This window comes from Sarcophilus harrisii, chromosome 1, assembly GCF_902635505.1.
Source record: "Sarcophilus harrisii chromosome 1, mSarHar1.11, whole genome shotgun sequence".
Lineage (NCBI taxonomy): Eukaryota > Metazoa > Chordata > Mammalia > Dasyuromorphia > Dasyuridae > Sarcophilus > Sarcophilus harrisii.
Genome location: NC_045426.1, coordinates 688792872 through 688817725, shown reverse-complemented (window position 1 = coordinate 688817725; position 24854 = coordinate 688792872). Strand labels below are relative to the sequence as shown.

Here is a 24854-nt window from a genome sequence, read left to right as displayed (position 1 = left end):
GAATTATATTTTAATTTGGTTCAGGCTATTTTATCCCAGAGTTGGACTCTGGTATATAAAACTCTCCATGAGGAAATTACTTTTTGCCAATGAAGATCAGCCCTGCTCTGAAACTTAGTCCTAAAGAGTTGCCCAGGCGGATTACTTGCCCAGGACCACACAGCTAGTCTGTGGGGATGCATAATTTGAACCCAGGACTTCTCAACATGAAAGCTTGCTCTCTATTCACTCAACAATATAAATATTTGCTTGGCTGACTGATATTTTACATTGGGGATTTTTTTTTTAAAACTAACTAGGGAAAGAAGGGTCTAATACCAAGGAGGAGGATGAGGATGTAGACTTGAAAAAAGAAAGCTTCATTTAAGAGCCAAAGGATGAGGGTTTGAATCCTGCCTCTGCTGAACCAACTTTGTGCCCTCCTTCTCTGGGGCTGTTTCCTATTCTAACAAATGGGGGGTTGGACTGGATGGTCTCCGGGGTCCCTTTCAGCTTTTATCCCCCTGTGAAAGTCCCAGGGGGCTCTCTGGTTTTCCAGCCAAACACGAATGTCTGTCTTTTTCAAAATGCAAGCTCTGGGATCCAAGATGGTAGGACAGTCTCCTGAAAAGAGTGTTCATAGTGGAAACACAGGGTGTTCCTAGTGCAGGTGGAATCCACCAGAGGGCAGCAGACACCATCAAACTAAATCGATCCACCTGAAAGCTCTGGCTTTTGGGATCCCATTGAGTCCGACTCTTATCACTTGACAGAAAACAAAGTGAGACCAGAGGAGTGAAGCGACATTCAAGATCACACTGTAGTTTAGGCAGGATTTGAATTCAAGCCTTTTAACTCTTCAAGAGCCACTGAACTAGCTGATCCGGAGTTATACCTAGTGACCATAACTGAGTCTCCAGGTGGGCTTTCAGGGAAGGTCCCCTGACCCTGGAATTCCTTGCCCACCAAACTCCTTGAGGCCCCAGATGTTTTCCCAAAGGGATCAGCATCCCCTTAATCTCTCAGGCTTGGAAGCTTGGAGTCGTCTTCCCTTTTGTTAACCTCTGTCTACTTCCTTGTCCCACCAGTAGTCACCTTTCCAGGTCTCTTTCCACTTTTCCAACTACACACACCCGGCCATACTGCCCTTTGAACTCCCCCCTTTTCTACCTGTTCCTCACTCCTCAGTGATTTTCTGCAGAAACAGAATGACCAAGTCACTACCCTAGTCAAACACGTCCAGTCGTGAGTCATTGACTCACTATATACAGATACATATGAAATATCTGAGACTATATTTGAACTCATTAAAAAAAAGCAATCTGGGTTAAATCTCTCTCTTTTTCTGTCTCTCTCCATCCTCTCTTCCCCTGTCTCTGTTTCTCTCCTTCTTCCTCTGTCTTTTATCTCTCCCTCTCCCTTTCTCTATTTCTCTTCTCTCTCTGTCTCCCTCTGTCTCTGTCTGTCTCTCCCTGTCTCTCTAGTTTTCTCTCCCACTTTACATTGGCCTGGGCTCCCACAGAGTGAGTGGCTCTCAGAAGCAAGCCTCCAAGGCCTGCCCGCTTTCCCTCTGCACCATATGCTGCCTCCCAGAGAGAGAGGCTGGGTGTGGAGTGGGTTGGGTTGAGGAGGGGGCCACTATTCGTACTCACCTCCCTTCTGGGACTCGATTTCCTTCTTTGCTTGTTCCAAGATGTTTTTGATGGCGTCGTCTGAGCCTGTCTCAGGCGTCCGGATCCTTGGGGTGATGCTGCCTGGTCAGAGGTGAGAAGTGCCCTGTCACTGGAGGCCCAGTTTGGAACCCACCTGATCTGCTGCTGTCCAGGAGTTGCTGCTCATAAGACCAGCTCCAGGTCAGGCTTAATGTGGCAGGGAGCCCCAGCCACCTGTGGGGAAGCTAAACCCAGACTGACTAAATAAATTCATCTTTGTTGAGGGCCTACTAAGCGTCATCAGCCTTTTGGTATTTTGCTTTTGAGGGGCAAGGACAAGAAAGCTTAGACAGCAGCAAAACCAAGTGTCATGAAAGAGAGGGAAAGAAAGAGAAGAAAGGAGAGAGAGACAGAGAAAGGGAGAACAGGAGAAAGGGGGGGGGGAAGAAAAAGAACGAAGAGAAAGAGAGAAAGAGTTAGACTCCTCTGACACTCTCTCACTTTGGTTCAGGCCCTTGGCTCCCTAGAGTTCAAGTCTAACCACATCGCTCCCCTACACAATGACCCTCAATGTCTCAAAGTCTATATCTGGGATCAAATGTAACTGTCGGCTTTTAAAGTCCTTCATAGTCTTGCCTCTTTTAATATTTCACGTTTCATTCTCTTTTCCCCTCTTCCACAAACTCTGATGCAGTGATACCGGTCTGCTCCTGTGGGCATTTTGACCTACTGTCCTTCTCCTAGAATGCTCTCCCTTCTCACATCTGGGGAGGAGAGATGGGGAGGGGAAGGGAGCTTCCTACCACTAGAAGTGGCCCATTTGACTTTGGGTTAGCAAGTTCTTCCTGACCCACAGCCTTAATGGGCCTTTCCACAATATCCAGCTGTGGTTCTTAGTTCTGCCCTAGGGGCCAAGCAGATTAAGTCTGTCTCATAGGACATTCCCTTTAAGTTTCTGAAGACAGTTTTCATGGGTCAATTATCTAGGGTAGGCACTATGAATGGACCATAATTGGGGCCCAGAACTGAATTGGAGATGGCCAATGGTCTAGGTGGCATTAGGAAATCTGATTGCCTCAGTCTTTTTATACTATCACATGTTACTCTACTTTTTCCTTAACCCTACCATCCAGCCCCACTGGCCTCCTGGCTGTTCCTAACACAAAACATTCTATATCCAGACTTCACAGTTTTGTACTGGCGATGCTTAAATCTGGGATGCCCCTCCCTCCTCACCTCTACCTCTCAATTTCCCTTGCTGCTTGAATGTCCACTAAAATCACATGTTTTTCAGGAGGCCTTTTACTGTCACACAGCTGGTGGTACCTCCCCTTTTTTAGACTGTCTTCCATTGTTACAGTATATATAGTTTTATTTAGATGTTATTTCTCTATTCATTTGTGAGCTCTTTTTTTTTTTTTTGGCCTTTCTTTGTATTTTTTCCCCAGGGCTTTCAAAAGTGCCTGACATACAGTAAATGCTTAACAAACACTTGGTGACTAGGCAAGCCCAGGAAGTAAGTCACAAGAGTCAGAGTAATTGGGGCAGGTCCTGGTGGGGAGAAAAGAGATCCTGCTGATGAATATAGTCTGAAATATAGAGGAGAAGAGAGAAAGGGAGAGCGGGAGAAAGAGAAGAGGAAGAAGGGGTGAGAGAGAGAGAGGGGGAGAGACAGAGAGGAGGAAGAAGGGGTATGTGAGAGAGAGAGGGATGGAGAGAGAAGGAGGAGAGAGACTCAGAAAGAAACACAAAAAAAAGACACAGAGAGATAGAGATGAAGAAGAGAGAGGGAAAGAGAAGAAGAGAGAAACAGAGAAAGGGAAAACAGAAGGAGAGAGACAGAGAGGAGATAAAAGAAAAAGAAGAGAGAGAAGAAAGGAAGAAGAGAGAATAGAAAGGGAAGAGCTGGAAAGAGAGCAGTAAGAGAGAGAAGAAAAAGAAAAAGAAAAGAGAGAAAGAAACAAGGGAGAGAAGAGAGAGAGAAAGAGAGAGAGAGAGAGAGAGAGAGAGAGAGAGAGAGAGAGAGAGAGAGAGAGAGAGAGATCCCTTGAATCAAAGCCTATCTTTTTTTTAAATACCAAAATTCTCCTGGTAATGCCATTAGCTTCAAGTCAGGGACATCATAATCTTCAAAAATTCAAATTTCTGGGGCACTGCAGGGCTTTTGGTGGGGCCCAGCAGGCTGTTGTGTGTGAGAGATGGCAGGAAAGGTGGCAGTATGGTTGTGCATCATGTGTGAGGGATACCAGCCTAAGTATTGAGTTGGAATTTCACGACACAGTAGAAGCTTTAGTTCAATCAGAGCTGCGGAGCATTGGGAGGCCCCTCAGTGGCCAGTTGGTCCAAAATCCCTGCTCTGTGTTTTAAGCCTGAGAAATGGCTTGAAGGCCTCTAGGAAGGGGGAGGGCTCCCTCTGGGAGGAGCTCAACCCACTTTGCCTTAGCTCTCATTGTCAGGAAGATTTTCCTGATATTGAGATGAAATCTGCCCCTTTTCAATGTGCACCTGCTCTTAGTCCTGCTGCCTGGGATTCAAAAGAATGAGCTGCAGAAGCACAGATTTTCATCTGGTCCTATCCAAACTTAAACCGGAATCCCCTCTACTATAGTCCTGACAAGACCCCAACCAACTTCTACTCAAAGCTCTCCAGAGCCAAGGGCCTCATTACCACCCAAGGCAGCTCAGACGGTTGGGTCCCTTGCTCACCTTTAGCCAATCCAAGAACACCTGGCCACTGGTTCCAAACCATAACGCTTCTATTCTAACCACCATCCCTAGCTCCTCTTCACTAGAAACTTGGACTCTGTCCTGGAAACTACCTTGGCTTCTGAGATGGGAGTTTTTCCTTATTTTGTCTAGACTCAAGCCTCCACCTTACTCCCTGGCCACAGGCTCTAAATCATGCAGTCCATTCAGCTCCCTTTTATCTTCTTCCATTGGAGTGTAAACTCCTTGAGGTCATGGACTGCTTGATTGTTAGCAACTAGTAAAAACAAATGCTCTACCTATCTTTGTTGTTGTCCAATCATTTCAGTCATGTCCAACTATTTGTGATCCAATTTGGGATTTTCTTGGCAAAGATAATGGAATGGTTTGCCATTTCTTTCTTCAGCTCATTTTACAGATGAGGAAGCTGAGGCAAACAGGGTAAAGTGACTTGCCCAGGGTCACACAGCCAGCAGCAATCCAAGGCCAGATCTGAAATCAATGAGATTCTAGACCTGGCACACTGCACCATGGCACACCCTAGCTGTCATCCCTCTATCCACCATCTATCTATCTATCCATCCATCCACCCACCCATATTTTAATCTGCCCATCCATCCATTCATCCTTCCATCCATCCATCTATCCATCTATTGTCTAACACAGTTATAATCCCCCTAAGGTTCTCTTTTCCAAGTTTAATATTCTTGTGCCTCCAATGATTCCCATATTTGTGGCCCTGGATTAACCACCTTCTGGATGCTGACTTATCCACTTTCTAAGCTGTGGTGCCCATAACTGACCCAAAGAAAACATGGTAGGACCAGAACTAGATGTTGAGAAGCATCCCACAGGCTGACAATGCATGGAGGAGTTAGAATTCGTGCTGGTGAGAACATGGATACTGAGCCCCAAAATATCCAACATAGTTGCTTGCATACAAATGATGCTCCATACACTTTTCTTGATTTGATTTCTACCTAATTGAGCAACATGCTAAATTAGATAAATCCCCCAGTTATAATATACATTCATCTCACGCAGGAATTGCTTTTGTATCTTTAGTACTTAGTCCAGGTCCTGGTATACAGTAGGAGTTTAATAAATGCTTACTGAACTGAACTGAAATTGAAGGATTATATCAGGTGTCGCTATCTACATAAGGATCATCCTGATTCTTTGATTCTTTTGGTGTTAGGTTTGACTCATAATCTGCCCCACTCCCTGAAATGTGTTTTGTAATTACTTATAGTATCCTTCCCCCCAGTGGAAGAGAAGCTTCTTGAGGGTAGTTATAGTATTTTCATTTTTGTATCACTGCATATTACTTTGTATATAGCTTTAATGCGGGTATACTATTTACAATTTGTCTTTGTATCACCGCATGTTACTTGGTATATATTTGTGTTGCCCTAATGCTGGCGTTCATGTTGCTCCTCTCATAGAATGTAATCTCTCTGAGGGCAGGCTTACTATTTTCCTTTTGCTTTTGTATCACTGCAGGTTACTTTGTATATTTGGGTTGCCTTAATGCTTTTGCTTCCTCCAGCCAGAACTGCAAACTCCCTGAGTTTGCACAGGGACTTGAGCACAGGGATTATTTCTGATTTTTAGAGTCTCTTAACTCCAGGATTGGGCACACAGTAGGTGCTTAAGGAATATCTGTTTGATTGAACCGGCCTGACTGGAGAGGATGGAGAGAGGCCCAGTCTACGGCCCGGCTGGTGGCCCATTGGAAGATGGCGGGCGGGTAGTTCACTCACCTCGCTGGCGCACCTGAATGGTCCTCAGCGCCAGCACGTTCTGCTCATCGGACAGGAACTGCTTCATCTTGATGAAGGGCTCCTTGCCCTTCACCGTGAGCTTCCTCCAGGGCTTGGGCCGGGCCAGGATCTCACTGACCGAGCCCTGGGACAGACCGAGCACATAGTGGCCAAACACTCGCTGCCCAATATTGTGTTTCAGCAGCTGTTCCTTCACCTGGAAAGCGATCTCGGCCGTGTCCAGCTGCTCCTCGTCCACCGTGCCGCCCTCCACCTGGTCCCCGGGAGGTGCGGGGGTTGTGGTGTCAGTGCTGGCAGGCGGGTTGGGGGGGGCCGGAGGCGGTGGGGGCTTGGCGTTGTAGAAGGCTGGCGGGAACACCAGCAGGCCCCCGGCCTCACCCTTGAATGCCGGGGGCATCATTGGCTTGGGGAGCAGCGCCTCCCCTGGAAGCCTCTCGCCAGAGCCCAGGCTAGGGAAGGGGGACAGAGAGAAAGTCCTTTGGCCTTCCTGCCCCAAGCCAGGGCCCAGCAGGGACTGGACGGGACTCGGCGAGATGGGGTCTTCTGGCCCTGAAGGATGAGGCATCTGCTGGGGGGAGGGGTAGGACTGGTCGGTTCCCAGAGAATCTTTGACAGAATCATCTTCAGAATGATCCTCCTCTAGAGAATAAAGACAGAGGGGAGCTATAGGGGCCAAGGCCAGCGGGGACCCCCCCGGGGAGGCCACCCCTTTCACCACCAGGATCTTTGCAATTTTCCAAGATGCTTTTATCTCCATCATCTCATTTGATCTTTGTAATGAACCCATGAATTATCCTGTCCGTTTTACAGATGTGGAAAATGAAGCATAAAGAAATTAAGAAGCACACTGTCTGCAGCTGAATCCTGAGTTGCGAAGTGGGCAGCTACATAGAGGCTACTTTAGGAGATGACTGGTACGGGATGAAGATCAAGGAAAAACTCCCCACCCTAATCTCATCTCACATCACCATTCCAGTGGGCCTCAGTTTTTCCATATCAAAATGGGAGACATGGGTAGAAATAAAGGTGTATAGAAAGGGAAAGAGTGTTAAAGGAGAGAGAAATGTTTGACCTCAATTTTCCCATCTAAAAATGGAGGAAGTGGGTAGAAATGAATGTGTATATATAGAGAAAGGGTATTAAAGGAGAGAGAAATGTTTGGCCTCAGTTTTCCTATCTAAAAATGGGGGAAGTGGGTAGAAATGAATGTGTATATATAGAGAAAGGGTATTAAAGGAGAGAGAAATGTTGGACCTCAGTTTTCCCATCTAAAAATGGGGGAGGTGAGTAGAAATGAATGTGTATAGAAAGGGCAAGGGTGTTAAAAGAGTATTGATGAGTATTGGGATGAGCTTGGGAACTTAGGCTGAGCTCTTAAGAGGCTGTAGGGAAATTGAAAGAGCCGTAGATATAGAGTGAGGGACCTGTAGGTTAAATTTTAACTCTGCCTCTTGCTTTTGGGGGCTCACTTCCTTTCTGTGGGCCTGTTTTCTGCTATGCAAAGTAAGGACTAGATGACCTCAGAAGTCTCTCCCAAATCTACATTGATGTCTCTGGACCTCAGTTTCTTCATCTCTAAAGTAATCTCTAAGCACCTTCCAGGGCTAGAGGGGATGATCTCCAAGTTCTTAGACACAGATGTATTGGTTTCACTCGATTAGTCTTGTAGCTTTTCAAGATGAGGGAGTGACACAGTCTGACCTTTTAGCCCAATGGTGCGGACCCTCCCCGGACTCATTTCTCCTGCTTACATGCCGGGAAGAAGTCCCCAGGAGGGGGGAAAAGTACAGAAAGGCCTTTGGAGTAGTGGCTCCTCCCTCCGCCCACACCGAGGCTCCCATAATTCCTACCAGTGCTGGTCAGGAGGCTCGGCTTTTCCAGGAGAAATTTCTGGGCAGGAAAGAACCCATCCTTTCCTATCATCAAGGCGTCCTCAGGCTTGGCCATACTCTGCAGAGATAATACCCCGGGAGGGGAAGGGGATGAGTTAGGCTCAATTCGGGCCTGAAAATTTTTCGAAAATTTTCTCCCTTCCTAGACGCTCACCTGGGAGAGGCTGCAGGTGCTGGAGGCCAGTTTCATAGCTTTCAGGATGCTGCCAGAGAGAGGGGAAACCATCTAGGATTAGGGCCACTGGAGGTCCCATCCCAAGGGCAGGGAAAGGACCCATGGTCCCATTAGATAAAAACTTTAACAACTGGATGTGGTCCGCCCCCTCCCCAAACCCCAACTCCAGGGCCACCCAGATGTAGGGGAAATAGGCACTTTGAAAGACCCCCAGGTTCCCAAAGGGCTCTCCATAGGAGGGGGATTTAACGAGCTCATCATTTACTATTTACCAGGGCCCCTTTATGTGGATCCCCTGAATGAGAATAGGACTCAGTGTGGTGTAGGGAATGAGCAGAAGAGACTCTTCATGCTAATGCTGCTAATGCAGGGAGAAAACTGAGGGCATAGCCTGCTTTTGGCATTGGTGCGTCAGACAGTCAAAGCCTGCCAGGAGGGGCCATGGGCAATGGGAAAGGAACCCTCCAAAGGATAAGGAAATGTCCAAATGGGAGAGAGAGGGATGCGCCAACAAACTCAGCCCATTTCTCAGTTTTTCCCTGAGTAGACTCTATTCTGCTAATTTCTTATACTAAATAGAGAATAGAAAGAGAGGAGAGACAAGAGGAAGAGGAAGGGAGGAATAAGGAGAAAGGAAAGAAAAGAGAAAGGAAAGAAAGCTAGAAAAGAGGGAGAAAAAAGGGAGAAGAGAAAAAAGAGGATAGAGGAGGTGGAAGGACAAAAAGGAGGAGAAAGAAAATAGAAGAGAGGAGAGAGAAGAATAAAGAGGTAAAGAAAGAGTAGAGAGAAGAATTTAGAAGAGAGAAAGAGGTGAGATGGAAAGAGATAGGAGAGAATAGAGAGAAACAGAGATGAGAGAGATGAGACAGAGAGAAAAACAGTGAGAGAGAGAGGGAGAGAGAAAGAGAAAGAGAGAGAGAGAGAGAGAAGAGAAGAGAAGAGAGATGAGTGGAGAAAAAAGAAAGGAGGAGGGAAAGGGGAGAAGTAGGCACTCTGTCCTTCCCCCACCCCAGTCTGAGGCCTTTCCTAGAGAAAGGGGGATGGTCACCATGATTCTGCTCACCATACCTTAGCTCTGTTTTAATTTCCTCATAGTCAGACTGAGCCTGGAGTTTTTCCTCCAACTTCTGAAACAAGAAATCCCAAAAGCAGAGTTGGCGGGACTCATGGCAGACAGCTGGAAATCTCTCTAAACCCCAGAAAAGGCTTGTCCCATCCCGACTGCCATCCGTGAATATTTCCATGGCCCTCCCAGAGTCCATGTTTCCGATTCTGGGGCTTGACCTTGGAAGAGGGATGGCCACCCACAGATCCTAGATCCTATAGTGAGAGGAACCCCAGAGGCCATTGAATCTTGCTCCCTCGCTGCAGATAACTTACCAGTGACTTGTCTACAGTCACTTACATAGCAAGTTTCAGAGGCACTCTTTGAACCCATGTGTCCAGATCTAGCATTCTGTCCACTAGACTCCACTGCAGTAGGTGAGTAATTCTGTTTTGAGAGGGCATTTAATTTAATCCAACCAGTATTTATTAACCACCAACTGTGTGCAGAGAGCTTCGGGAAAGTGGGGGAAAGAATGTTGGATGAGACACAATCTCTGCCTTCACGGTGCCCCTGGGACAGAATGGTCACAGTTCATACTTTCACACTAACAGAGGGGACTGTAATAGGTTGTCCAATCTGGAGAGGGATAAACTGACTGGCCACATGAGGTCTGTGTTGGGGAAAATGTCTTTAATAAAATTCTTTTCTGACCAGAGTTGTGATTTCATGAGCCCCCTGTACCACTGCACTCAGAGAATGACCTGGGCTACCATGACAGCCAGCAATCAGCCTAGGATGTCCAAAGCTGACAAAGTCAGAGGTGGGCCTGGAACCGAGGGCTCCCCAACTAGAAAGCCAACTTCCTCAATTGGCTATCATGTCACCCCTCCTTATATAAATTGTAATGAAGGCTATCATTAAAGGGGATAAACTATCATGACTGTTCTCCTTGGGCATCCCTTTTAGGAACCCATTAAGGATTTCAACCACAAGGTCAAAGTCAGATTTGGATTCATCCTAATGATGAGAGTGGTTCCAGAGTGGATCTGGTTTTCCTGGGGAGTGGGGGCCTTCTCCTCACTGGAGGTCTTCAAGTAGAGGCCAGGAACCACTTTTTGGGGACCTTGTAAGAGAGGATTATCTGGGTGGGAGGGGATTGAATGAAATGGCTACTCAAGGCCCTCCCAACTTTGAGATCAGTTCTTTTGGGATCTGACACTCTTCCCCTTGCCTGCATGTCTGCCATGGTCCCCAGGGCCTGTCTCTGGAGACTTCTCACTGCACCTACTTCGATTGCTTCGGTCTTGGCAGTGAGCTGCCTCTCCAGATCGGCTATCTGATTAGCTGATGTCTCCTCTAGCTCCTGGAGGGAGTTCTGGAGTTGCTGGATGTCTTTCAGAAGTCGGAGGATCTCCCGGTCCTTGGAGGCCAGGGCAGCCTCCAGCCTGGGTCCAGAGCACAGGGCATAGTTGACCTTATCCTGAAAACAGAGATGAGCTTTACTTTCTTGGAAGGGAACAGAGGGGGATGGATGGAGGGGACTGAATTACCTGAATTTTAAAGCAAAAAGCCACCATGGAGCCTAACACAGTTCTAACCCTCTTATAGACAGGCTTAAACTTTTTCTGCTTGTGACATTTTTGCCCAAGAAATTTTTATTTTTATTTTATTTATTTATTTATTTTTGCCTAAGAGATTTCTACATGACCTCAGGGTATGTAGGCATATAAAATAGGTATACAAATCACACATTTACTGATAATAATTTCACAACTCCCAAATTCAATTATGTGACCCCACATTGAGTTGTAACCTTGAATTTAAGCAACTTTGTGACTATCATCATTTATATCAGCATACGAGAGTTAATTCCCACCTCCATGACTGTGTCCCTGTTGTCCCCTCACCTGGATGCCTTTCTCTCTTTTCTCTATCTGGCCTGATAGTTCTAATCCTTAAGCTCAATGTAATTTTTTCCCTTTAGGACACTGATTTGTATCACCACAGTTTTGCCACTTGACTTTTATTCACTTTATTTTGGGTTATGAGTTATCCTACACTGTCAAAACTAGAAGGAAACTTAGAACAGGAAATGTCAGGCCTTAGAACAGGGATTGTCAGGGCTGGGAGGGCTTTTAGGACAAGGAATGTCAGAGATGGGAGGGACCTTAGGACGGGTATGTCAGAGCTTTTTGCATTTCATACACGTTTGGTGCCTCATTTAAATGTAAGCTTCTTGAAGGCAGGGAGCAAATTTTGGCCATTCATTACATCCTTGGCAATTAATGCCTGGCACACAATAAGTGATTAATAAATGCTTGTCGACAGACTGGTTTTAAAGATCCTGTAAACTCGGCACCTTGCAGAGAAGGAACCTAGGCTGATAAGTCTCTGGATTTCTGTTTTCCATTTTCCTCCAGCTGTAAAACAGGGTTCTGAAAGCCTCAGTGCTGTGAATATATGTGGGGTCAGAGGTCTTGGGGTCTGCTTCTGCTCCTTATTGTTTGTGTGACTTTGGGAAAGTCACTCTCCCCAATCTCAGTTTCCTCATCTTTTAAAATGACAGAGATGGAGTAGAAGGTCTCTGAAGACCCAGGACACAAGATAATCTCATGCTTCCTTCCTTTTGTCTGTGCTTCTCATGTGTCACTTGCCTACCTTTGGTCCCTTCCAACTCTAAAATGTGGGGTTCCATAATCTCTCTGAGTCTCATTTGATTCTTCTATGAGGTGAGGGGGGATTGGATGAGAAATGTACACTGGACCTTAAGGTTTGGGAAATACTTTCTATACATGATTTCACATCCCAATTTCTGTCTGAAACAGAGACCATTTTATCACCCCCATTTATCAAATGAGGAAACTGAGTCAGGGAAGCCTTTGGTGTCAGGATGGGTCTTGAACCAGGTCTCTCCTGACTTCAGGCCAAGGGTCCACCAATCTCTACCTTTTCAAATGTTCTTTCTAGTGTGAATATGGCATGAGTCTCTGATTAGGATTATGATGGGCAAACTGGCCAATTGGAAAATCTGATTTCCTCTCTTTGATCACATGGCTTCCTTGTTTCCTGTGGCATAGTTGGGTTGAGGCTGCCATTATGGTTTCAAATTTAGCAAGAAACTCCAGGGCTCACAATCCCTCTTTAGAGATGTATTGTGACTTCCTACAAAATTCTACATCTTCCATTCTCAGAGAAAGGTCAGTATCATCAAATTTCAGCGCTAAAACTGAAAAGAATCTCAGAAGCCATCTCATCCAATTCCCTTATTTTACAAAAGAGGAAACCGAGGTCCAAGAAGGCCTCTGGCTCATATTTTAGAAATATTTCCATTGTGCTACCAAGTAAAGTAGTTTCTGACTTTGAATTCTGAGAATCTACTGTAGGGGGTGGGGAAGACAGAAAGGGAGGGCAGGGAGAGGGGGATGGCATGGTCTTAGGGAAGGACTCCAAGTAAACAAACACAACAGGTATCAAGAGAAAAAAAAGCTATTCTGCAGGGAAGATAAATGCCGACTGAAACAGGAAACGGATGTCATTAATACATTAAATTAATTAGCAATGAGGTTCACTGTTTCTACTATGAAAAAAACCTCACCCCGCCCCCAAACCAGCCAAGTTCCTAGTGGCTGATTAGCATGGCTGTTTGCTGGGTTCCAAGGGGGTTAATTAAGAACCGATACCAGGCTAAAGGGAGCTCACCCTCTCCCAGTCTCTTTCCTCCCTCATTTACACAGAGATACAAGGACAATTGCACACAAACATAAGCATATATGGACACATTCTGGACAGCCATGCTAATGTGGATACGTCCACACCTACATAGATACAGATATAGAGAGAAAAAACACACAGATAGGTACCCAAGAGACAAGTAGATATGGTCTATACTTGTACTGATCGATTCATAAGCATTTATTAAATGCCTATGACATGCCAGCTCCTGGGGTCACAGACAAAAGTAAAATTGTCCTTGTGCTCAAGTTTACAGTTTAGCTGGAGGAGACAATACAGGATCATATTCTGGAGCAGGAAGGGACCTTAGAGATGATCCAATCCAACATTTTATAGATGAGGAAACTGAGTCCTAGAGAAGTAATTTGCCAGATCACAAGGTAATAAATGCCTTCAAAAGGATTTGAAGCCCAATGTGCCTATTCATTATACTACACTCTGTTTTCTCCATATTTGTCATCTATCTATCTATCCATATATCTATCTATATCATTTATTTTACTCATCTATCTGTATCTATCCACCCACATATTTATCTCTATCATCTCTCTAATCTCTCTCTCATCTATCCATCCATCTAATCTGTCCATTTATCTCTTTTTCATCTCTCTCTACCATTTATCTCTATCATTCTCCCTCTCTATCAACTCTCTCTACCATTTATCTAATCTTTCCTTATGATATATCTATTTCTATAATTTCCTTCTATCATTTCTATCTTCCATCTATTTATATCTACCTATCTATCCATCCATCTATTTATCTATCAAATTTATCTCTATCATCTATCCATTTATCATCTTTATAATCCATCTATATCTACCTATATATCCATCTACCTATCTAATCTATTCTATTATCTCTCTAATTATCATCTATCTCTATAATCCATCTATCTATATTCATCCATCCATCTCTATCATCCATCTCTCTATCTCTGTTATCTCCTTCTAAAATCTATTTCTATCATCCAGCTATCTATATCTGTCCATCCAGTTATCTATCAAATTTCTCTCTTTCATCTATTTGTCACCTCTATCATCCATCTCTATTCATCCATCCATCTATCTAATCAATTTGTCTCTATCATCTCTCTCTAATTATCATCTCTCTCTATCATCCAGCTATCTATATCTGTCCATCCATATATATCTCTCTATCATCTCTTTCTATCATCTAATCTATCTCTACCATCTATCTCTATCATCCATCTATGATCCATCTATCTCTCTCATCCATCTAACTATATCTATCCATCCACCCATCTATCTAATTAATCAATCTATCTCTATTATTTCTCTACCATCTATCTAATCTATCTCTACCATCTATCTCATATCTATCTATCTATATCAATCCATCCATCCATCTATCTAATCAATCAATCAATTAATCTATTTCTATAATTTCTCTACCACCTATCTAATCTATATCTACCATTTAATCTCATCATCTCTCTATCTATCCATCCATTTATCTATTATCTAATTTACCTCTACCATCAATCCATCTCTCTCTCTCTCTCTCTCTCCTCTCTCTCTCTCTTTCCCATCTATCCAATCTATCTCTACCACCTATCTCATCTATATATCTATATTATCTATCTCTACCATCTACCTATCTAATCTATATATCTCTATCGCTTCATTTTTCTATCTTTATTTTTACATATGTATATATACAAATGTTATATATATATGTATACAGATGCATATACACACATTGGAATATATAATAATGAATACAAAGCAATTTTGCACGGGGAAGGAAAATCTGTCAGGGAAGAAGAAATCAGGGTAGGCTTTGTGTAGAAGGCACCACTTGACCTGAGCCTGAGAGGAAACTGGATGTCCTGGGAGATAGATGTGAGGAGGAAGAGACATGGAGACACCAGTTGATGCTGATATATGTTTTACAGGTAAGCAAACTATGCTACTCTGTCTGTCTGTCTGTCTGTTTGTCTCTCTCCCTCTCTCCTAGAAGAGTGAGAATGTAAAGACCCACCTTAGAGACACAAAACTGCTGACCCACCCAGGCACAAGCACACACAGAGAAATGCTGCTGGATGCTGAAGAGCTGTGGATCCAGGCACACACACACACATGTGCACCCACCGATGGAAGTGGAAACCAATCAACATTTATTAAATTCCTACTATGTGCATGCCACTGGTTGTTAGGGAATGAACTGGTCTCCGCCCTCCAGAAGTGGTTATTCCTATATCCTATTTATATTCTATTCTATTCTGAGACAGCATATAGATACATACAAGCAATATGGAAAATATATACAGATTACACAGGGTAATGGTAATTTAGGGGCAGAGGAAGGCTTGTGGCAGTGGGGATAAGGAAAAGGCTCATGGAGAAGGTGGTGGCTGAGGGAAGTCAAAGATCAGAGCCATGACCCAATACCCACTTAAGAGACAATCTAAACACACACATACATAGAGACATGGAGACCCAGGCAAAGATACACATTTGTAAGACACAGATAGAAATCACAAACGTGTGCAGCAGATTCATGGCCCTTTAACCACCCTGATGCCCCCAACTGCTAAGGGAGCAGTTCCTCCCTCCTTGGTACTTTGCTTCTCATCCTTACCCCGCTGGGTCCTTGGGGAGAGCAGCATGCCAGGCGGATGGAGCTATTGACAGATGCTAGCTGCTCCCGCAGGCTTTCCACTTCCCTCTGAGCCGCCTCAGCTCTCTGTAGGATGGAGGAAGGAAGAAGCAGCAAGGGTAGGATGGGGAGGGGGAAGAGGGAGAGAAGATGAGCAGCTGACAGCTCTGCAAAGTTATAGAAAAGGAGGTTCATTTATCTTCACTCTGAACTTGGGTCTTGAACTGGTGGGAACCATGACAGTATCACTCAGGTTGTTAGCTTCCTCTTTTTTTTTTTATTCCCTAGCTTCCTGGAACACATTTCAGAGTATTTTCCCCTCATCAGGTGATTCTGCCTTTTGTCCCTTTGGAGGACTCAGGAAGGAGGCCACTGTGCTGATGGCTTGATAGCTCTGAGCCCCCATCTCCCCATAATAATAATAATAGTAATAATACTAACCAACAATTTGTAGGGATCTACAAAATCCTTATCTCATCTGATCCAAAGAACAAGCCTATGATCATAACTCCCATTTTCCAGTTTTATTTCCAAATTGATAGAAACAGATTTAATTTGCATTGGGCTCTGTAGAAATTATAATACTCCTGAGAAACATATCTCTCTAAAAATTTGGGTATCCTTATTGGGCATTTGGGAGTAGACCACTGTGGATCCATTTCCCCATCAGTGCTTCCTTCCATGCTTCCTTCATCTCTGACAAGATATCAGCTCCAATTTGGGGATGAAAAAAAAAATGAGACTCAGAAAGAAAAAATGACTTAGGGTCATACAACTTGAAAGACTCTGAGAAGGAATTAGAAACCAGGCCCATGAGTCTAAATCCAGCACTCAAGTGTTATAGAGTGAGAACTAGAAAGGACACCTCAGTGGTCCCATGCACCAATTCCCCCATTTTACACGCCAGGAAATACAGTCAGGAAGCTAGGTGGTGCCATAGTGCACAATGTACTGCGCACTCGGGAAGCTCATCTTTCTGAGTTCAAATCTGGCTTTAGACACTTAGTACCTGTGTGACCCTGGGCAAGTCACTTTGCCTCGTTTGCCTCAGTTTTTCCATTTGTAAAATGAACTAGTGAAGGAAATGGCAAACCAGTCTAGTATCTCTGCCAAGAAAATCCCAAGTGGGGTCATGAAGAGTCAGACATAAGTGAACACGTATCCAATGTAGGATTTGAACTCAAGGTCTCTTAATTACAAGTCCTTCATACTATCCTCTCCATCATATTGATTTTCTGTAGCAACTGGCCTTCTACCCCACTACTAACCTTACCTCCCTTTGCAGGAACAAATTAAGAGTTAAAAGGGAAAGGAAGCAGTCCTTTCATGCACTCTTAGTCTTCTTACCTGATTGGCTTTTTCCAGGTTGGTCATGATCATTCCTACTTCATCTGCCCTGAGACAAAAAAGAGAAGCCGTGAAAGAAGGTTTCCAGGATGAAAGTGAGGGACCCAGCCCAACCGCCCACCCTCCCTGTGCCTACTGGCAGTGCTGGCAAGGAGAGGGGACTCCAGAAACGGAACCATCTCTCCCCCCTACATGGTCAGGTAAGGGGCTCACCCCCTGGTTGACAGACTTCTTTCTGTGAGGAAAGTGGGCATTCTGTCATTAATTCCCGAGATTAACTTGCTACTCAGCTGAAAGCAGCAGGATCTGACTTGAGCCTGACACCCCATCTAGGAAACTGGATTGTACAGGGAGCTTTCGTCCCTGACTGACAAAAAGGAGCTGGCTAGAATGATGGGTCAAGAAGGGCTTGCTTCCTTCTTAATCATAAAAAAACAGAAAACCTCCAACTCCTCACCAAAACATCCCTCCAACTATCATTTCTCAAGGGATTACTGCAGGGGTCCTCAAACTACGGCCGCGGGCCAGATGCAGCAGCTGAGGATGTTTATCCTCCTCACCCAGGGCTATGAAGTTTCTTTATTTAAAGGCCCACAAAACAAAGTTTTTGTTTTTACTATAGTCCGGTCCTCCAACAGCCTGAGGGACAGTGAACTGGCCCCCTACTTAAAAAGTTTGAGGACCCCTGGATTACTGTGTACGGAGTCCCGTATTAGGTGCTCAGGGAGATACAAAATTTAGCCAAGGCGCAAATCCTCCATTCTCTGAAGGCAAGAAGTTTTGCTTTTGTCTTTATTTCTGCGGCACTAGTGCTTGGGATGTAATAGGAGTTTTGTAAATGTTGGCTGAATAAATGGTGACTATATTTACCTGTTTATATGTTGCATTCCCCCCCTCCTTCCCCAGCAGAAAGGCAACTTCTGTGTGGTACATAAGAAGTGCTTAAATTGAACTGAATCTCTCCCCTTGAGAAAAGTACAAATTCAATAGGAGGATAAGCCATTAATATAAACAGCTATTGCTTCTATGTGAGCTGACAACAACCTTCAAATGAATTTTATAAGGCCTGATTGTGAAAATGAACAAGAAGAAAGCTAAATTTGTTGAGTGGGAATGGGAATTAGTTCTGTTAATGGATTTTAGCTGTTGATAGAGTATGTACATTAAAGTTTTTGCTCCCTTGAAATTCTAGTGCTCTGGAACAAAGCCCCAGACACCTCACCCTTGTTATGGTTTTGGAAATAGAATATGTAGTGCTGGTGAGAAAAGACTGTCTCTCAGTCTTGGGGCTCAAAAATGCTGTGTGGGAGACCTTGAGGCAAAGAGCCATGAGGAAAAAAAAGGAGGAAAATTTCTGGGAGATGGAATAAGATAATCATGATTCTGAATGGGTGACTATCTGGTATAATCCAATTTCCCCATTTTACAGATGAGAAGCCTGAGACTCAGGGAGTTTAAGTGACTGCCCAGAGTCACAAAAATAGTAAGTGAAGGGAGACAGGGACCCAAGAAGCAGTGGGGAGGAGGGAGGGAATTTCAGTCATGATGTACAATCTATACAAAAGCATAGTGATGAGAGATGGAGGGTTGAATTCAGGGAACAGAAAGTTGATCAGGTTGGGTATAACATAGCTGAATGGCTCCTTTTCTGAACAGTCCCCTCCACAGCCCTGTTCCAGAGTTTGGGATTGAAGGTGCTTACTCGGCTCTTGTGGCCAAGGGTATGAGGCCACGGTGGGCTCACATGTCAAGGAGCTCGGGGAGGAGGAAGAGGACAAAGAAGAGGAAGAGGAGGAGGAAAAGGGGAAGAAGAAAAAGAAGAGGAGGAGGAAGAGAGGGAGGAGGAAGAGTAGGAGAAGGGAGAAAAAGAGGAGGATGATGATGAGGATGAGGATGAAAGAGAAGGAAAGAGGTGGAAATGGAAGAGGAGGAGAAAGAGGAGGATCTGGTAGACTACTGGAAGGAGAAGGGCTGGGTTTCTTGACCCTTTTCTCCTTGACCCACCCTGACCATTTTACTTCTTACTCCCCCATAGTCAAAGCTTCGAGCCTTGATCAAAGGCAAGATAATTTACAACTTCACGTTGTACGAATGGCATATCAAATTATCCGAGAACATCTGTTTTGGTATTATATGATTAAGTGTTCTTTCTGTGTTGCATAATGTGAATGAAAATTCTGTTGCCGTGTGTTTGTGAGACTGGCAAAACATTTGAACAGCTGTAAGTGTTTGGCAGCGGAGGATGCTGGTGGGTGCCAAGGGGAGCAAGAGATGTTCCTGCCTCGTAAAAATAGATGGCATCTTCCCAACAAAAATAAGAGCAGCGAATGTACATTTAATGAAGTGAAGGAGTCAGCTCAACTCCAGCTCCTGCTTCCCTGACATGCTCCAAAGTGGGTGCGCGTACCACACGAGGAGCCAGCCACCGCTCAGGCAGCTCAGACTGCCTGTCCTTCCGCTGGTTGGCCCCTGAGTCTGCAGGGCCCTGGGATGCTCCTGAACCAAGCTCCCGAAGATGTCTGTTCCGGCATCTTAGTGAGAGAGTCGTGGGGCGGCAAGATGGTGAGTGTGGGATGGAGGGGTCAGGATGTGATCCTCAAGGTGGGAAGGGGTCAGGATGAGGGTGCTGGGGGTCAGCAGTGAGGAAGGCCGTTTTGGGATGACTATGTGAGGTACGTGATGCTGGTGTAGGGTTGTGTAGGGTTAGACTACAAGACCATTGAGATCCCTTTAAACTCCCAGCTTCTGTGATTGGCAGGGTCACTGGAATCCTCCCTCCCAAACCACTTTGGATATAACCATTGAATATTAGCTATCTGTTTATCTGATCTATTATATCTAACTACTCATCCATCCATCCAATCTATCGACCCATCCATTCATTTCTCTCTTGAATATATCTATTGTATATTACATATCTAATAAGTCTATATCTTTAGCTACCTATAATATCTATATGATATCCATATATATTATCCACCAATTGCATCTATAGCCTATCTATAATATAGATCTCTCTAGTATATATACTATATATGAAAAAAATCTACATATCTACATATGATGGGCAGCTGGGTGGTGCGGTGGAAAAGAGTGCTGGGTCTAGAGTCAGGAAGACGTGAGTTCAAATTCAGCCTCAGATACTCACTAACTGTGTGACCCTGGACAAGTCTCTTCACTCTGTTTGCCTCAGTTTCCTCACCTGTAAAATGAGCTGGAGAAGGACATGGCAAACCAGTCCTGTGTCTTTGTCAAGAAAACCCCAAATGAGGTCACCAAGAGTCAGACATGACTAAAAAATTGGCTGACCAACAAGATATATAATAGATATATCTAAATATAAGGACATTTTATATATGTAATATCTCTCTAGCTTTTTTTTTATACTTTTATGTCTCCCCCATTGCACTATGAGCTCCTTGTGAGTAGAGATTCTTTCATTCTTGGTTCTTATATACCAGTGCTGGGCACATAATTAATACTTGAAAAAAAGCCTGTTGGTTGATTGAAGATGGAGGCAAGTCTTGGGGATCATGGGGTAGAGTTAGAAGGGCCCCATCCTCTCATGTTACAGGTGAGATTCAGGAAGGTCATGCAGGTAGTGACTGACTTGAGGCAGGATTTTTTAGAACTCTGTTTTCTATCCAACCTAAGGTGAGATCTTAGCAATATGGCACCAGGGAAAGGGATATATCCATGGGGACCCAGAAGCAGGAGCACTAGCTGACTCATTCATCACATTAGGGGCTGTCATAACCCCAAATTATTATATATATAAATAATTTAAATTACATAATAAAATAATATAAATAATAATAGAAATTAGCATTAAGTAATAATAACAAAACTAGCTTGCATTTAGCTAGCATTATAATGTTTGCAAAGCACCTTACATCTGCTGCATCATTTTATCCTCGCAACAATCCTGTGAAGATCTTATCATTGTTTCCATTGAGGAAGCTGAGGTTGAGGGCAGTAAAGTGACCTGCCAGGTAACTGAATGAGTTCTAGCCACTGCACCACCTGGTCGTTTCTATAAATAGGGTCCTTCCTGGCCCAAGGGGTGGCTGAAGCCTGCCTGGCAGGGCTGGGTTGCCAAGTGCTTCCCCTCTGTGACGTTCCTGGCCCCGACCCAGGCCCATTGCTTGGACCCCGGACCCCCTCCACAAGGCCAGGAAGAAGGACGATGTGGAGGCCCAAAGGTGCTCACTTACTTGGACGCTGCCTCTTCGTCATATTTACACCGTAGGTCCAGTAGTTCCGTCTGTGTGGCCTTTAACGCTGTCCATCCAAAAAAAAGGAAACAGTGAGTGAGCAGACCCTCTCTTTCATAGGACCCAGGGGAGGTACAAGGAGCAGGGTGAGCTGGAAAGGGGGCCCTCCAGGCAGGAGGCCAGTCTCTTATTCCTACTCTGGGATCCTCTCTGCTCTTGGCATCCTACTAAGCAGGACCACAGATCCAGAAATCTTAGAAATCACTGAATTCTTCCCCTCCCCAACAACCCAATTTACAGATGAGAAAACTGAAGTATAGAGTGACTTGTTAAATGACTGGCTTGTGGTCACCTTATGATTCACTGTCTGCGACAGGATTTCAGCCCAGTCCTTCCTGGGTCCAAGGCCAGGACTCTATCCACTAGGCTACCCAGATGGCTCTAGGGAGGGCCATTTTGGAGCCTTTTCAGAAATGGCGTTACCATAATCGGGAAGACTGAAGGGTAGGACCAAGAAGGTACCAGTTGGTTCCAATGACGCTAATGAGAACAGCACAGCTCTTTGGGATCCCAGATTGCTGAAAGGGACCCTCAAAGGCCATTTGACCCAACCTTTCCCTCATTCCTGAATTTTACACATAAGGAAACTGAGACCTAAAGAGATTAAATAACTATTAAATATTAATTAAATAATTAAAGGGCACAGGCAGAAAGTGATAGATCTGGGATTTGAACCCAGAACTCTAAACTTCCACAAAGGTTTAGAGGAACATACTAGGAATTAGAAAGATTATCTTTAAAAATTAAATTAAAAGATGAAAAAGAGGAACACATGGGGAAAAAGGACTCTAAGCCTTCCATTCTACTACACAGTGGCTGTCCATGGATAGCAAATGCAAGCAGGGAGAGTTCAGACTTCTGATTGAAACAAACTGTGGCTGGAGAGCTGAGCACACAGACAGGAGGAGGAGAAGTGAACAGCTCTGGGGAGTGTGGTTACCTGGGAGGCTTCCTCTATCTTTGGGTTTGTGTCTCCCTGGGTTGTGTGTGGCTCTGCTGAGAGCTGCCCGAGTGCTCAGGCACGGAGGGGCCAAGGATGACCCTGAGTCACAGGGGCAGGGACGGCTGCACTCTTTGGCAACAGATTCCTGCCCTGCTCCCCTGCCTGTCAGTGGTCCTGGGGCCCAGACAAGCAGGCTGAGGAGTCCTGGGCATGAAGGGGAAGCATGGAAGCTTTGTCCTTTATGATGTCATCACAGAAGCTTATGGACATGACCATGGCTTCCTGAACTTCCCTCATTTTCCTTAATGTACCACAATCTTTCCATTCTGCACAAGTTCCTCTCATTCCTTCTTGAGCTTCCCCGTATATTGGGCCTGTGGTGCCTTCCAGGAATAAAGAACCTCATGTTTGTCCCTTGGGGTAATTCCTCAGACACTGATTTAAGTGACTGGTTTGAGCAGAGCCCTTTTTATTGGTCCTAAATTTGATGCTTTGCACCTTTAGTTCTACTCAAACGGGGAACTGGGGCCAAATCCCTTTCCAAACCCTCCATCATATTGTGAGTCTGGTCAAGTCACTTAAATCTCCATGAAATTCAACTTCCTCCTCTATAAAACAAAGTGGTTAGACTAGTTATCTCTGAGTTCACTTCTATCTCTAAATCTCAAAAAACTACTATTACTACTACTACTACTACTACTACTACTACTACTACTACTAGTACTACTACTACTACTATGATCTGTGGTCCTTCTATCTGTGTGAGCCTGAGCAAATCACTTTCTGTTTCCAGGCTTCAGTTTCCTGATCTGTAAAATGAGGTTGGACCAGATGACATCTGAGGTCCCTTCTAGTTTCAAAGCTATAATCCTATGATCCTAACTCCTATTGACCATCTTTTCAACCTGGAAAGTTGTATGTGTATATATTTTATAGTTATGGATACATAGATATAAGTATATATACATACAAATATATATAACCATCCATCCATCTAGCCATCCATCCATCCCCCAAACTATCTATTCATTCATACAATGATCCATCATTCACCAACCCTTCCATCCATCCAATGATCCATCCATCCACCAATCTATTCATCTATCCACCCTTCCATCCATCCAATGATCCATCTATCCATCCATCTATTCATCTATCTACTCATCCATACATCCAATGATTCATCCATCATCCATGGGTACACAGATGTAAGTATGTATATATACAAATATACATAAGCATCCATCCATCCATTCCCCAACCTATCCATCCATCCATCCATCCATCCAATGATCCATCCATTCACCAATCTATTCATCTATTCACCCTTCCATCCATCCAATGATCCATCCATCCACCAATCTATTCATCTATCCACCCTTCCATCCATCCAGTGATCCATATATCCATCAATCTATTCATCTATCTACTCATCCATACAACCAATGATTCATCCATCATCCATCAATCTATCCATCTACCCTCTTTTCAATCTGGAAGGTTGTATGTATATTTATTTATAGTTGGTACACAGATGTAAGTATGTATATATACAAATACACATAACCATCCATCCATCCATCCCCTAACCTATCCATCCATTCGTCCAATGTCCATCCATTCACCAATCTACCCATTCAATCATCTGCCTAACCATCCATCCATCCATCTAAACATCTATCCATTCAACCATGTGACCATTCATTGATCTTTACACACAAGTGAGCACTCACACACTTCTCTCATTAGGAAACTTCTTCATCTTGTAGGATGAAATCAGCCTTGATACTCACATTTCCTCATAATGTCCTTATCCCTCTAACTAGAACAGCCATGAACACCCAAATCTCTATTTAAGGAAGGGGCCCAGCACAGCCATCCCTTCCCTCATTTCCCAGTTGGCTGACCTAGTTCTAGATTTCTCTACTGTGTTCCCACCCAGGTACCTTCCCAAATCTCTTCCTCTCCTACTTTCCAGCTTTCTTTTGTTTATTCTCTTCCCCTATTAGATGAAAAGCTCCTTGGGGGTAGATACCAAATTTCTCTTCTTGTGTTTAAATCTCCAGCACTTAGCACAGTGCCTGACAGAGCAGATACTTAATAAATATTTGTTGACTGACTGCTGTTTTGGGGACCTGGGGTTAGAAAAGAGTAGAATAAGCTGACGTCAAGCTACGTCATCGAGGCAAGACAGCTGGTATGGTGGGACAGAGAGCCATTCTCAAAGCCAGGAAGATCTGGTACATCCTGGCTACATTATGGCCGTGTGACCATAGACAAGGCACCTAAACTCTCTGAGTTTAGTGAAGCCATACTCAATAAGAAATAGGGGCCACTAAACCAGTCATAAATATTCCTGATGGCTACAAACTGACTTAGAAAACCACATATTAGCATTATCTATGTTCTACTGTATTTGTATTTATTTTCTAAAATATTTCCCAACTGCATCTTAGTCTGGTTCTGGTTGCACTTGGGAGTACCATGGCTCACCCTGCATTTGACATTTCTACTCTGAATGGCTCCTTAAGATGAGAAGCTGCAGAGAAAGTTCTGACCTGCACTGGTGGAGGGCATTTCCTCACCTGGGAATTTCCAATACCGGTCAGATCACAGGTTCGGTTCCTAACGCCCATTTTTTGGTTCTATCATAAGAATGTACATCTCAACTAAGAAGGCAGCAAAGGGGCACTGGATATT

At 44.3% G+C, this 24854-nt stretch overlaps 1 protein-coding gene across 1 annotated transcript in view; it reads right to left on the bottom strand.

The window, feature by feature from the left end:
* Positions 1-24854, bottom strand: part of CUX2 (cut like homeobox 2) — a 303004-nt gene that overhangs the window by 24246 nt on the left and 253904 nt on the right. The window contains exons 9-17 of the mRNA XM_031948557.1: positions 21152-21218; positions 16938-16986; positions 15573-15677; positions 10525-10716; positions 9257-9315; positions 8168-8216; positions 7972-8071; positions 6101-6760; positions 1632-1733 (exon numbers count right to left, since the gene is read on the bottom strand). Coding sequence (XP_031804417.1) covers positions 1632-1733; positions 6101-6760; positions 7972-8071; positions 8168-8216; positions 9257-9315; positions 10525-10716; positions 15573-15677; positions 16938-16986; positions 21152-21218 — 1383 coding nt within the window. The remainder of the gene's footprint in view (positions 1-1631; positions 1734-6100; positions 6761-7971; positions 8072-8167; positions 8217-9256; positions 9316-10524; positions 10717-15572; positions 15678-16937; positions 16987-21151; positions 21219-24854) is intronic.